A 15121-nucleotide genomic window follows, 5' to 3' on the forward strand; every position below is an offset into this window, starting at 1 on the left:
GAGAGAGAGAGAGAGAGAGAGAGAGAGAGAGAGAGAGAGAGAGAGTCTTCAAACCAGTTTCAAGGAATCAGGTGACTTCTGAGGTTTACTATGTCAACTGTGATATAGGATTCAAGTTTAAAGTTCTGATAAACTTCATGCTGTGGCCAAATGCATTCCTCCCATTCCTTGTCAAGTGCAACTTAATGCTTATCAACAGTCTATCTTGCAGGAAGTGTAGCCTATGGGCCTAGAAGCCAAATCTCTCATGTCAGCATCGTCTTCATAGTCTGGCATTCACCTGGAGTTTTTTTCTTTCCCTGTTGTCCTCTTCTTCTTCAAATTGGAAGAATGGAAGATAAAACTATGAGGGCCCCAATGTTCTCCCAAACCTTCAAAGTCTGATGTGATTTCTTCTAAATTCTACTTGGCAGTATCATTTGCTTTCACATATATATAAAGGAAGGAAGGATTATATGTCAGTGGACTTTCTGAGCTTTGGCAATCCTTCAGTCACATCACTGTCCTCCAGGGAGACAGCATACCTAATGAGTCCATGGGACATAAATGTGTTTCCATCCCACCCAGCAAGGACTTTCCCACAGCTAACACCTTTCTCTTCTTGTAGCTCTTGGAATCATTGTTCACATTTGTTTGACCTTCAGCCTCTTGCCCCGTGTTGTACAAGATGACTTGTAGTTCTTCCACCACATGCTGCCCTCCAGTTTCATGCTTGAGTACGTGAGAGTGGTTGCACAGTTCCACTGTTTTCTCTGGTGCAGAATGTCTTCTGCTCCTAGCTGTCTCCTTTTCCCAGGAATTTCTTCCTCCTTTTCCCTTACCCTCAGGATACTCTTCTTCTGCTTCAACTCACTGTTGTTCTTCTAGTTCCTATACTATATTTGGCTGATGCAATTTGATTGCTCTACCTAAAATTATTGTTGAGGGTGGATACTCAACCATACCATTTCTCTCACTTTTTCTTCCAACATGGCTACAAGCTTGCACTTGTTACACGTGTAGTCCATGTTGACCTCAGGCAAGAAAACAAACACTGTACAGGTCTTGCAGCTTACCACCACTGAGGAGTTCTCTTGGTTCACAGTCTCTATTTCCTTTTTGATTCTACCTTTGTTATAACATCCTGTGCTTCCTTCCCTAAAGGTTAACAGAGTCCTACCAGTTTTAAAAAAAAGTGTTGCAAGAAGGAAAACAAAGAAAGAGTGGCCACCTAGTGGTCAAATAGAACAGGGCACACATAGCACTCTCATTCAAACAATGGCATTTCCCTGATGAAATATGGAATGATGTTTCTAAAAAACACAAGCTGCCCACTACAATTTTTGAGATGATTCTTAGATGAAATGGCTAACCTCTATAGCATAGGCCCATCTGAACAGAAATGTCTTTGTTAATTACCTGAAGGAAAACAGAGTTGGAGCTAGTGTTTCAGCATGAAATCAGAAGTGGAAAAAGCTTAGCCCCATCCCTCCTAAAACTACACTGTCCTAAATTGCATCTGCCCAGAGATGGTCAATCACACATATGTGCAGGCTGTGCTAATAAGAGGAATGCTGGTCACCCCTGGCTGCAAGGAGCTGCCTAGGAGACTTGGGAAAATACATTCAAAGAAGGGGGAAAAAACCCCACCTCTGTTACCTCATTCTAAAAAGGAAGGTAAGGTCTATTCACCACAGATTAATACCACAACATTGTGCCACAGATACATATGGCATATATACGTCCAGGCAAGCAAGTACAGCAGGAGGAAAGAATCTAATCTCAGCTGTGCCTGAAATGCTTGATGGAACAGACAAGCTGTGCCTGAAACACCCCTGGGATCTGTGTTCAGAGTGGCTGGGAGGATGAAGGTGAAACAACCCATTACAAGCTGGTGAGCACCTGTCTGTCAGCGGTAGTGTGGCTTAATACACTCTGTTTTCCATGGACTGTTTCCAGACTGGATATGCAAACAGGCCCTGAGACTCATATTCCCTGCCATACTGCACATGTTGGGACAACTTCTCCCCTCACGCCAGCCCAATGAGAGATGCATTGCCAGGGGCTTTGGGCAGATTCTGCTGGCTGCAGAATCCTCATTACTGTCCTCATAGCTTTTGAAGAGTTTTGTTTTACTCAATTGCCCTCTAGCATTGCTTAGATTACTACGTACTTCCAAATGAGATTCAGTACTCTATAAATGATTCTATGCCAAATAGATAACATCATACATTGGGTCCATAAAACTGCGACACGACCATGACTTTTTGCTTTACTAGCATGTCTAAAGAAGTCTGATCGGATACTCAATAACAAAGGCAAATTTTCTAAAAAGGAAATGAAATCTTTGGTTTGATTACTCATGGCACAGATGTCAGACCAGCAATCCCCTCCCTTCCCCTGGCAGTTCAGACAAAGCCTGAGTTTGTCTCAGATCATATGGAACAGAGATAGTTCTCCTGCTCCATAGTTCCGGTATCTTGTAGCCTATGCCCCACAGGCACTCAGTCTTCAGAATGGCAATATGCCCTCATGTCACTGTGGATATTTCAGTAGCTCCCAACAGGAAATAACAGAAAGAATTAAGTTGGTGTGGTGGGAAGAAGTGGAATTTCTTGCAGCATTTGGGGGGAGAAAATATTTGTTTTACAAATCCCAGGAAAGGACCTCACTATAGCCCATATACAGAACCCAATCCCCAGGTGTGCTTTGAAAGCACAAGGGAGGCTCCAGTATCCTGCTCTTCACAAAAGCCTACAACAGTTAAAATGCTTCTAAAATAAAAATGCAAAAGGTAGCTGAGACACTACACTGTACCATGTACATCCACTGCAAAAAAGTATTGGCTACCATAGTCATAATCAGGGATACCAATGCATTCAAGTGAGTTCTTCTCTGAATACAATATTATAATACTGAAATGAATGATGCAGCCATTTCCACCTCATCACAACTCAGCATATTCAATGAACATGAGTAGCATCATGATATGACAAAATGTAAAGAAGCTGGATTCTGGCTTTATGCCAGGCTGAACAAATTGAAATTTTGAAATTTGAAAACTGTGGTACCTATGGCTGTATGAAATCTACTTAGGCCTGCTGCACTCCTGAGCCAAGCTTGAAACAATGAAGTATTTTCTAATATTAAAGTTGCCATGGAGTCCCTCTCCTGTGCACGTTGACCACTGATGCATTGTCAGTCTGTGAGTGCACAACACACAAACAGAAGGTGAAGCTGTGCAAGTGTGATCTGAAAGGGATGAATCTCACCAAGGCTTGAAGAGGCTGGTGCTCTCCATCAGCACTATTTTACTGCTGGTTTGGCAGCAGTAAAGATGAGCACAAAGTAGGGTTAGAGGAATCCTAGTCATAGTTTTCCTAGTCATGAGTGATTCTTCTGCTCCTCCACTTTCCACTGCCTTGGATATGAGAGCTAATAAGAGAGTGCTTCTGAGTTTGGGCATTATATTTTACCTTACAGGGAAATAACTGCAATGAGCCTTCACACAGGGTTATTTAAAAGAACAATTTTGCAACTGTAGTGTGTGATTTCTTTGCCGGCTTTTACCCAGTTCCACTGGTTTTTGCAACTACATGCATTTGTGTAACTCAATTATCAAAAAGCAAGCTTCATAATAATAAAGCAATCAAAATTTCCATTTGTGACAGTGCGAATGGATCATTATTCATATGCTCAAGGATACTCTCTTCAATAAGGAAGAAGAGCAATAGACGGAAACATGGTTTTAGAAAAGATATATTGATTGAAAATTTATACTGGGGCACACTCAAAAGTTTGGAACACTGAAGCATCATGGGTGCCCAATGACAGCTGATTTTGTGACAGTGCCCACAATGCTTTCTCAGAATTCCAAATGTGCTCACAAAGGTTGTCTATCTCTACCCTAAACAGAATGTGCTGACAAGCCTCCTCCCTGCTCACTCAGCATTCTTGCAACTAAACCACTAAGTTGTCTTAGTTTCACAGACTAGAGGAAGACGACAATGGCCCAAGTGATTAGGAAATTAAAAAATCATGTTCAAATACTTGATTGCTATAATTTTCATAATTCTTCTGGCACTTATATCTTTCATTCACTTGCCCAGTTGAATCATCTTATTCTTGCCTGAACAACTCTTATTACATATATAGGCCTAAGTGTCACAAAAGTAAGAGTAGAAGAAAATCTGACAATATTATGACAGGAAACAGTCCCTCTGATACATAAAGAAACAGACACATGAAGTATTTGCATACATTAAAGAGCAAGTAAGCATCCAAAGGTTTAAGTGCTTCTCTAATTTTCTGAAATATTTGTTTACATTTAAATATTTACCTTGAGTTTCTGCTCTATAACACCCATAGGATAGATGAATAAACATATAAGAACATCTATATTCCTCTAGATGTATTCCAAACATTTCTCTTATTTTGACTTTTATTTCCTATCATCTCCAAATCTACAATGATCAAAGATTGCACACTCCTAAGGTTACGTAAAACAAGCACAGAGTCTCTGAAAGCAGATTGAGGGTAATTGCATTTGTAGAAAGGTTATGGATAAGGATGATTCATGGCATTTACTATGATCAACTGTAGACATGAAATGTAACACAAAGTCATTTCTTACCGTGCACTGTTCCAGCTGCTTTTCAAGTGCTTCTGAATCTCCAAGGGCAGGCCACTCTTCTTTTAGAAAAACATCCACTTCAGCCATCCATTTCTTCAGGGTTTTTGTGTCATTCTGTTTTTGAAAAAGCACTCTGTTGGGTTACATGAAGCATTCACCAGTGATAAAAGAATTCAACATACCGCCATGACATAACACCAAGATGAGCAATTCATCTGAAAAAGTGTTTAAAATGTAAAAAAGAAAACATATTTGGCATTTTGCCTTATTTGCTCTTATTGCTGCCTCTATTTATTCTCATTTTAGGAAATTACCATTCTTCCTGGTCTTATAACTCCTTTAAAAGTAAAATGTTTTGCAATATATTCACATGTATGATCTGTCAGTAGCACAGCAGCCAACACTAGTGTTTCCACATAAAGCATGTGACAGATTGATAAACAGATTATGTTTATGTATGGATACTTTTTCACACCCTTAATAGAATAGGCTTTCTGGCAAGCATTTGATCAGGTACGTTTTCTGTGAGCAGGGAATGCCTGACAATTATGTTAACCTGGTTATTTACAAATATAAGTCATCTTGTACCAGCCATAAACATATTAGCAATTCTGTCTAGTAAACTCCAATTTCAGATTATATTTGTTCTTCTTTGTATATTGAAACTTCAACATCTTTTCTGTCAGTTCCCACCAGGCTAAGTGGATTATGAAACAAATTCTGATATCTTGAAATAGTGATCAAAATTATCACTATTGATTTGTCAAATACCACTAACTACTTCTATGGTTAAATGGGAACATAAAAAAAGAAAGCCTAGAGGGAGGTAATCAGGAAACACTTTTTTTTGCTAAAGATCACAGACAATGAGGAAAAGCAGGCTACTGAAGGTACGTCTGATTTAAAAAGTGACCTAAGGCCAGTTCTGTGTTTCTGTATATAAGTGTGTGTGTCTGTGTGTGTGTGTGTGTGTGTACGCATGCACACATACCTATATGCACACATGTGGAACCATTCAGTTGCCTCATAGTGCAAGCAAAGATCTACAATGCCCTGTATTCATGCCTATGTAGAAACTTGTGGTCTAGGCAGTATCTGGCATCCTATTCTTTGTGCACCATCTTTGGCACTAAGGTGGGTGGGTAATGAAACTAATGTTATTTGATGCATCACACCTCATGTTTAGATGATAACAGTGCTACAACTCCCAGTATGGATAGGACTATGTCAACATAGCAGTCATCTTATGAATAAGGAAGGAAAAGAAAAGCCCAGCTAACCTGGAACTGTTGCAACTTAGTTATCTGTTCCTCAAGTTTCTGGCTGTTCTCCACCAGCTGAGAAGATAGCTTCTTCCATCTGCCAAGAATCCCCTGAATTTCTGATCGATACTTCTGACTGACCTCTGCAGGCGCTTTCTTAGACAGCTCTTCTACAGTTGTGCTTAAATAGTTGAGTCCACTTTGTTGTTCTTGCAGGGAATTTTGTAAAGTCTGTGATACGGAAAAGTAATAATGCATTGTCTTTTATTAGATGTAGGACAGAAATTACACTACAGTATCTTGAGATTTAGAAATCTGTCAGTGATCCTTTAGACTAAATTGTTTATCAATAATTCTGAAACTGTCTTATCTCTCTGTGTTTACCTTTAGCTCCCTAAGTCTTTGCTCCATGATTTCTAGCTCTGTGACAATAACTTGAGGTATGGAGAGCTTGGCTTCTGATTGCTGTATCCACGAAAGAACAGTGTTCATTGTCTCTTTGTACCGCGCAGGTGGCAAACTCTCGAAAGCTGCATTAAAGTTGGGAAAGAGGGAAAAAGTCAAGGCTTTATGTCACATAATTCAATTCTGTTCAACTAAACAAAAACATATGAACATCCCTTTTTCAGACAAACACAACTAGCAGAGCATGAATGGCGAGGAAGACAGTGAGGTAAGTAGGATTCATCCAGGATTCATAGTCATCTGTCACAACCACAGAATAGGCATCTCAGAATAGTCCAGGCTCATCTGGTCCCCCATTGCCTCCAGTGGACTACCTTGCTTCTCTATCTGGATGCCACTTGAGGTGTTGGTTGCTACATTTACAGCCTAAACATGATAAGTCGCCATACCTTACACAACAGCTCTGCAACTTCTCTTGTACCTACACTTTCCAACATATTCTGTTCAACATCTAATGCTCTCTTCCTTGTCTTCCTTGCCAGTTGATGACCAGTAAGCAGCTATTGGGTGCAAGGCCTTTCCAGTTGTGTCACCCATACTCAGGGAGATCCACCTGGCTCCATCACAGAATACTTCACACCTGACTTTCTAAAGGGGTATGAGTTACATTGGCTTTATATTGGTTTTATGGTCTCTTGATGTGATTAAACAGAGTGACTGTATAATTCTAAACTGCTTTGTTTGTTAAGATTTTAGTTTCCTGTTTGAATCATTTTGTTATCTGCTAGCATGTAATTCTTTCCTCTTTTTTATATTTTAAGTTTATTATGATTATTGTTATTTTTAAGGCTGTTAGCCTTTAATTATTTTCTTTTTTTTTTTAAATAAAACTCTCTCCCTCTGTGTGGGGGAATTATATTACATACATCAAATACACAGTTCTTGTGGTTGTGATCCTTATGGAACCATTCCACCTATCCTGTCCCTACTGGAAAAAGCTAGGCAGGGTGAGAAAAAGACAGAGGCTATTTCACCTATATTTCTCCATTTAAAATGCTCAAAGGCAGTCAGATGAATATCTGAACTTGTCTAGCTGACTTACAATTTCTTGGGCAGGGAGTAGACCACGGCACTCACTGTATATCAAGTACTATGGCCTTTCTTTTCCCTTCCCACTAGCACATCCCTTTTTTCCCTCTCCAACTTCTCTTGCAAAGTTCCAGCTATCACAGGAGAAGCTATGTATGCTGCAATTTTTCCTGTGATGCATTCCTTAAAGATCCGAAGCCATGTCCATTCTGTACCAGACAACTGTATGTACCCTTAGTTCTTTGTTTCATAGTCCTTTGTCAAATCCCAAAATAATCACTGGAAAACAAGGAAATTTCAGGAAATGCTAACTTGATGCTTTGCCTTGTGATGACAAAAGCACTTGTGAAAATTGCACAGAAAAGGTCAGTAAAAACAAGCAAGCAAACACACACATACATCCTGGGACACAAATTCAAGAACAAATTCAGAAAATAGATTAACATATTGCCTTAGATTTAATATGAAGTATCGTGCCAACAACTTGGTTGTAACATCAAAAGTCGGGCCAAAGAAGATTAATGCATATTCTCACTTCTCCTGTTATTTAGAAATGTAGATTTTTTTAAGCTATTACTGAAAGTGCCAATATCCTTTTTATGGTTCATGTTATTGTATTCAGTGTATCTGTAAAGAAAATGTTCTCTTTAGGACATCTGTTAAATGCTTAGATTAGCGTATTAGCATAGCAGAAATACAAGCAGCATTTTACTGAACTGCCCCCACTGGAATGAAATTACAGATGCCTTTAAATAGGTTAACATCTGTGGAAGTGCCAGGGTATAAAATAAAGACCCATTCAAATAAACTAGAATTTTGCCATTGACTTCGATGGGATGTGTTCTGCATGCAAGTGAACCTGATACCTTCTGTCCTCCAAAATAGTTGCCACCAAGAGAACTCAAAAGCTGATGACAGATATTGGAAATAATCCACTTTCTGACAGTTGGCCATGCAATATTAATAATAAAAGCATACCCACTATGTATCCTTGGAATGCAGATCCATAACTGCATTTTATAGTTCCACATAATTTCTTTAGCAGAATGGATTATCAACAGAGTGTTGCAGATTATATTGCATATATAATGACTATATATTTTAAACAGTGGCCCAGTGCAGGTGTTCAAGTCTAAAAGGATAGTGGGGATCAATACATACATAAGCTCCAAATGTATTTGCACATGCCAGCTCTGTTCTTTGTATTCCTGACCATGCTGCAAGGAACAGCAAGATCTGAAGGGCAGTGGCGCTGTGTGTGGGCGAATTATTTGTATTTGTTATTTGTGACAGTCAACAGACTGTGAAGTAGCACCCTCCAGCTGATGATATGTCTTTTGCAAGGAAAGAGTTGATTTTAGCTTCATTGGAATTGCTCGGAGGTTACTCAAACTGCCAGCCACTTCTCTTAAAGCAATAGAAGATGTCTTCTTATGAAATGTTGGGTAAGAAGGAACTGCTAATGCTTACATAATTAAAATGTGTAGCTGTAAAAAAATGGTTGAACTAAACAGAAGACACACAACAACAAGCAGATCCATAATGCATTCTGGGAAATTGATAAAGTTAATAGGCAAGATTGTCCAGATATCTAAGGGGATAATGAGAGATTAATGACGAAGGTTTATTTGTTTAATGACCAAGGCTTTGTTGGATTTCAAAGTTTGCTTGAAAATTTAGTATTAGTCAAGGTCAAGAACACACCTAGAGGTTATTTTTCCTGATCACTAATAAATACTGTATAAGATATGCTTGTTAAAAAAACAGATGAGTTTATACATGTGTTTAATCTCTTAGTAATTTGGGGGGGGATTCAAGAACTGTGGGCCCTAATTATGATGTAGTAGGTAATCATTAACAGTGCTAAACTATGTTCTGATGTTGTAGATATTTGAGCTCCTTTGCCATCTAGAATCCCAACAAGCCTGTCTACCCTGCCAGCCGAACAATCTATTTGGCATTTAATAAGAAATATCATAGGTAGATGAAAATTTTCCTTTACACTGCTCAGAGAGGAATCTTTGATAATGGGGAATGTTTAGGAACAATGATTCCCATTAAACTAGAAAAATCTAGGATTCTTGTCTGATTGTTTCAGCACAGTATGCAGCAAGAATGAGGATGCTGGGGCAGGTCAACATGCATGGCCCCCAGATGGGTTAAGATGTTCTATAGAAGCCTAACAAAAAAGTCTAAGTTCAATCTTCAGTGTTTGAAATTAATGATATGACTGTATTTTACACCGCAACACCTAACCCTAACCATGGGATCCATACTGAGAGATTATTATTTTTCTATAATATACTGAAAAGGCATCACTTACTGAAAGACTAATTCTTCCCAAGCTGGAACCTTATAAAAAGTTACCAGAAAGCCCTGAAAAAATTATTCAGCAATAGTGTACTTCTTTCAATATCTTTAACCCTTATTTTCTTGTTCCCTAGATTGCTTTCAGTCTTTTCTATCATCTGTCTTTCTATGGACATATGGTGTTATTCTTTTTTTGCTGAGAATGGTCCAACAGTACTGTCAAAATATCAGGTTAGCCTGTCTGAGTTATATAAATACGTGGAAGATGGAGAAGCTGTATTTTGAAGATAGCACAGGGCACTTATGGGCTGAACTATACATTCTAGGGGATGCAAAAGTCATTTGATTCCTCTCAGTTCTATTGGCTGTCTAGGGCACAGATATTGTTGTAAAACAATGGAAATAGAGGTGAAAACAGATTGAAAAAGAAAGGTGAAAGACATTAAAGATGAAAATGATCAATTAATGCATTGCTGCTATACTGCAAAACAAACAAAACAATAAGGATTATGTGCAAATAAAATGTGATTTTAATGGGAAGTGCACATGAATGCATACATTAGAAAAAAGTAAGCAGAAAACTGTATCACAGAAGTGGAGGTACTTGAAAACGTGTGTGTATCTTTGCACCTAGATTGGGGGGGGGGGAGGGATTTGAGAAAACCTATTTGGTTTGCAAATAGAAGTCTCATGAATATTCAATAGCATAACGTACACTTAAATGGTTTTGATAAACACCAGGCACTGATGAACATGAATGAGAAGAGAACAGCCTTTCAAAATGCCCAGTGGTTGCCTCAGTCTTGGAAGTCTTTGCAAGAACATCCCTCTTCCTGCCTCATGGCCAGAAACTCACCTTAGGTCAGGGAAAGACAAAGGAAAGCAGGGGAAGTAAGAAGGTGAACTATCAGCAAAATACTTTTTCTCAGAAATGGCTGCAAAGTCATTTCTGAGAAAAAGTATTTCTCAGAACTTGGACTTGTTAATCCAAGTCCTAGGATTAACAGCAGAAAATCAACATTCCATGCACTACTCCAACTGAGAAGTTAGAGAACATTGTTGTCAGTAATCCAGAGATATCTGCCACTGCCACATTCTTCTGATTCAGCTAAGATTTTGGACTTTGATACAAGGGAATGCAGAACCAGCACTTTGCAAATGTTTGATACTACTGTTACCAGACTCCTTAAGCATTTGACCAGTACATCTGCAAAGTCTGTGTTGGAGTTAACAGATACATCAGTCTCATTCTCGTTGGGATAGTTAGATTTTTGAGTTTTAAAGTTGTTTTTTGTTTTTGTATTTTCCATTCTATAATGAAGTCTATTTCCACTAGTGCAGTTTTGTGCACCTTTCCTCCAATGAACTCCATCACTAAGCTAAGGAAAGTTCAGATTTCAATACTCAGCTCTGTCTCAAGCTTGCTAATCACCCTCAGGAAATGTGCATTTGCATAAAAACTTCAACAAACCAAATTTTGCACCCATCCTTAACTTTGTTCAACCTTACTTAAAAAGGCTTCTTATTTATGTCATGTTTATCTTTTTCCTCCTTCATTTTTCTTTTATCCAAACCTTTTCAGCCAAGTATTTTCTCTTTTCTGCATGTTATGCTACTCATAATTCCTCTGCTAATTCATTTATACTATCTCTAATATCCAAAGCAAACTGCACCTTTTGGAAATCATCTCTACTCTGCTACTAGTTTAACAAGTTTATTTTATGTGCCACTATGCAGAAAATGCTGCATAAAGAGCATAGACTACAAATTTCTTCCCAAATTATTTATATGATTTCACGGGTAGTAGTTTGCATATGTTAGATAAAAAATATATCACCCATGTAGACTATATGTAATACATTTCACAAATGGAATATCTTTTAGAAGAGAAAATAATCAATCAGAAATAAGATTGCATAGCATAATATGAATCATTCTAATTCATATTTGATTATCTGTAATATAGTGAAGGAGTTTTTTGAATAAATTCAGCAAAAAAATCATATTACAAAACATAATGATTCAAAAGAAATTTAATTAGTTGCTAGCAAAACGCCTGGTGCAACATATACTGTATAAAATTGCTTGTAGCATTAAACATAAATTGTGCTACTGGCAATAATGCAATTCAAGATTCTTAATTTTCCTACACTGTGTGTAGAAATTATTTCCACAACTTTGTAAGTATATTCTACTGCAAAGAATATGTACTATTTTAGAGAGGTATATCATGCTATTAAAAAGTATAGAAAATATTTAAGATATATGTGGTCTCCAAACTTCTGACACTATGGGAAAATAGGAAATTCCTTTGATCACATATTTTACATGAATGATGTCTAAGATTCTTAGAAGTACACATTGGCAAAGGAATTTTATTTATGTGTCAGGCACTATATATACAAAAGTGCTTGGTACTTGGTAAACTAGTTCCTAATATTTCTTTTAATTTGACAAATTTAGAAAAGTTTAACTAACTGTTCAATAATTAGCACGGGAACAACTTTTTGGGAAAAACGAACTAGTTTCTGTTCACACATTTCAACATTCCTAATCCCAGTGTCATCTATACAAGTGTAAGCCTGGAGAATCTTGCTATCTGACTCAATTTTGGAGAAGCTTTTGGGGACCACTTTCCAGTGATGGGCAAGAGCAAAGGAAAAAAAAGTGAGATCAAAATACCAGCACACTTTAGCTTAAAGCTCTTATTGCCAGCAAGAATAACTAAGCACATGAAAGCCATTTCAACTTTTAAGTATAAAAACTGGAAAATCATGAATTGCTTGAAATGAGTGCTGTTGGGAAAGACTAGACTGACACCTGAGCTGACTGGTTTCCTACCTGTGGACTAAAAGAACTGCAATTAGGAAATCAGTCGTGACAACTATCCTGTCTTATTATATTTTCCGGGAAGGTTTGATCACTTCCAGAATGCTAATCTGATCTAAAAACAAGGCAGAAGAATGATGCATGAGTAAAACAATCAGGGTTTTTTCCCCTTCATTTTATCTATGGGTGCCAATGTAGGGTCCAATTACATGCATGTTTAGACAGAAAAAAAGCCATGGGGAATGAGCTGTAGGCCTTTTAGCTGTCTAAACATGCATAGGATTGTGCCCGAAAGGTTCCTGTACTTGTCAAAGTCTAGCCTTAGACACTTAAAAACTATCACTGAAAACTGGGAAATAGGAAAGAAATTTCTGTGATTAAATATACTGAACTGCCTATTGCTGGAGAATGATTAAGAAACACTGATGTGTCATTTTAAAAAACCCTTTGGTTTTCTGATTTTGAATCTTGTTTATTTTATATGTGAAATCTAAGGACCTTTGCCTCCTCCTAAATGTTTCTTAATTGTTTCAAACAGATGATTCCTAGCTTTTAACTTTGCTCAGATATTCAAGCCTATAGAAGGTGCCAGTGTTATGTAAAAGTATGTTAATCCTTTCCCACGGAAATCAAGAGAGAACATGGGACATGCTTCAGAGCACACAGTATGGAAAGAGCTTAATTTTATCCCAGACTTAAAGAACTTATCCCGGACTGAATTAACTACAGCAAAAAGAAGTTTAATTCAATGTTCAAATAGACTTCTTACTGATAACAAAAATGGTTTAAAAAGTACTAGTCACCAGTAAGAATATATAAAACTGTATCACTACGTAGTACTCAGACTAATCATAAATTGTTGCTGCAGTAGGGCAATGTAGGTAATAGTCCCAGTTCAGCAATTAACAGGTTTCAATGAATGTCAACATGCACAAATTTCTCCCTCTCATCAACATTTATTTCTATAAACAGGTTTTGTTCCTCTAAAATATTTATCCTAAAAAACACACACACACTCACACTCACACACTGTATATTACATAGAACACTCTAGAAGAAGTACAGACTATAATGCATAATTTTCTTGGGTCTCGTGGATGTAGTCTAAGTGTGGGTCACCTCTGTTTTCTTTGTGTTAACGAAAGCTTGTATTTAGATCCCACACTAAACAACTTCCTTTAGCTCAAGGGCTGAGATCAAGATTGGAGAACCTCTAGTGGTACACAGTTCTTCCAGTAAACTAAGTCTTGGGAATGGCACTTCAACATTTTAGAATGGGGGAAAATCTGTGCAAAAAACCACTAGGGGGAAAAAGTGGCTAGAAAAGGGGAGCTGGAAAAGGATGCAGAGGCAAGGCTTTTTGTGGAACCTTGGAGTAGCAAATTGAGACCAATGGATAGCTGGATTTGGCCACCAACCATGAAGTTCTGTATCTCAGTACCACTGCATGAGAGGGAAAATCAATGACCTGTGGAGTTCTCCATCTGGCCCCAAAAGCCTCCAAGCATCCCCACAAAGGAATCTCCACTGTTATCTATATCTCTAGTTGGAGATAATAGAATGGACTCAGAATGGATGTTTGCTAAGCACAAAATTTGTGCAGAGATTTCACAGCAATGTAAAGAGATGAACTTGTTTTCTGTGCTATAGTAACATAGCATAGCAGTTTATTATGGTCAGTGACCAGATAGTCCTTAAAAAACAAAAACAAAACAAACAAACAAAAAATACACGTAAGACCATATGTTAAAACATCCCAACTATTAAAAACAAAATAACAGTAAACAAATGATACCAATTTGATTAAAAATGCCTATTACAATTTCTAATTAAAATTTTAAAACACTGCATACAATATCTTTGCAGATCTTGCAGGCAGCTGCAAAAAACCTTTGCAGATCTTGCAAAAAACCTAGCACAGCAAACTGTGAGGTGGGCATTGGTGCTTATAAGAAGCTAACATTAGAGTATCATAAATTCTTTCTGATATAGAATAGTGAATTCCCTTAATTGGGTCCCAAATGTCAGATTATGTTCAGGTTTGTTGCCGAGATTTCTTGGTGACAATAATATATAATTAGTCCAATCCATGATGTTGTGAAACTATTACAACATTCCATGTTGTTGTAATACCTTTATTAAGCCAAGCAAAAAGTCACCTCCCCCTCCATAATTATGTAAACTTGCACGATCCCAGATTTTCTTTTCCATGTAATGTTATATAAAACAAGTGGGCATGAGTGGGGGAACAGCTAGAGGGCAAAGTGGCATTGTCTGCAAGTCCAGACATATGTGCTTGTTTGTGTAATTATACTTACTTGTTTGCAGATGTTTTTCTCTAGCTTTTACATCATCATACACTTGATTAAAGTGGTTAGTAAAAGCAACAAAATCTGCTTCCAGAAATATTGGACCATGTTTCTTCTCTTTCAGTGCTTTGCTTTGGACCATCAGTTTTTCTATCTGGGGCTTAAGAGCTGAAAAGCGGATTACTTCATCCTGCATAATAAAAATTGTTTCAAAGTCAGAATGCAGTCAAGATGAAGAAAGGAAGGATGGACAGATGGACAGAAGGAAGGAAGGGCAATTTTTATGCACCAATATTTAGACTCTT

At 37.7% G+C, this 15121-nt stretch overlaps 1 protein-coding gene across 7 annotated transcripts in view; it reads right to left on the bottom strand.

Moving 5' to 3' along the window:
• The window catches only part of DMD (dystrophin), a 994758-nt gene that overhangs the window by 636184 nt on the left and 343453 nt on the right, over positions 1-15121 (bottom strand). For all 7 annotated transcript variants that reach the window (XM_044441365.1, XM_044441364.1, XM_044441363.1 and 4 more), the window contains 4 exons: positions 14826-15006; positions 6259-6404; positions 5893-6105; positions 4613-4726 (listed from right to left, as the gene is read on the bottom strand). In XM_044441365.1, coding sequence (XP_044297300.1) covers positions 4613-4726; positions 5893-6105; positions 6259-6404; positions 14826-15006 — 654 coding nt within the window. The remainder of the gene's footprint in view (positions 1-4612; positions 4727-5892; positions 6106-6258; positions 6405-14825; positions 15007-15121) is intronic.

Source organism: Varanus komodoensis, unplaced genomic scaffold, assembly GCF_004798865.1.
Source record: "Varanus komodoensis strain SLA01 unplaced genomic scaffold, ASM479886v1 scaffold4, whole genome shotgun sequence".
NCBI lineage: Eukaryota > Metazoa > Chordata > Lepidosauria > Squamata > Varanidae > Varanus > Varanus komodoensis.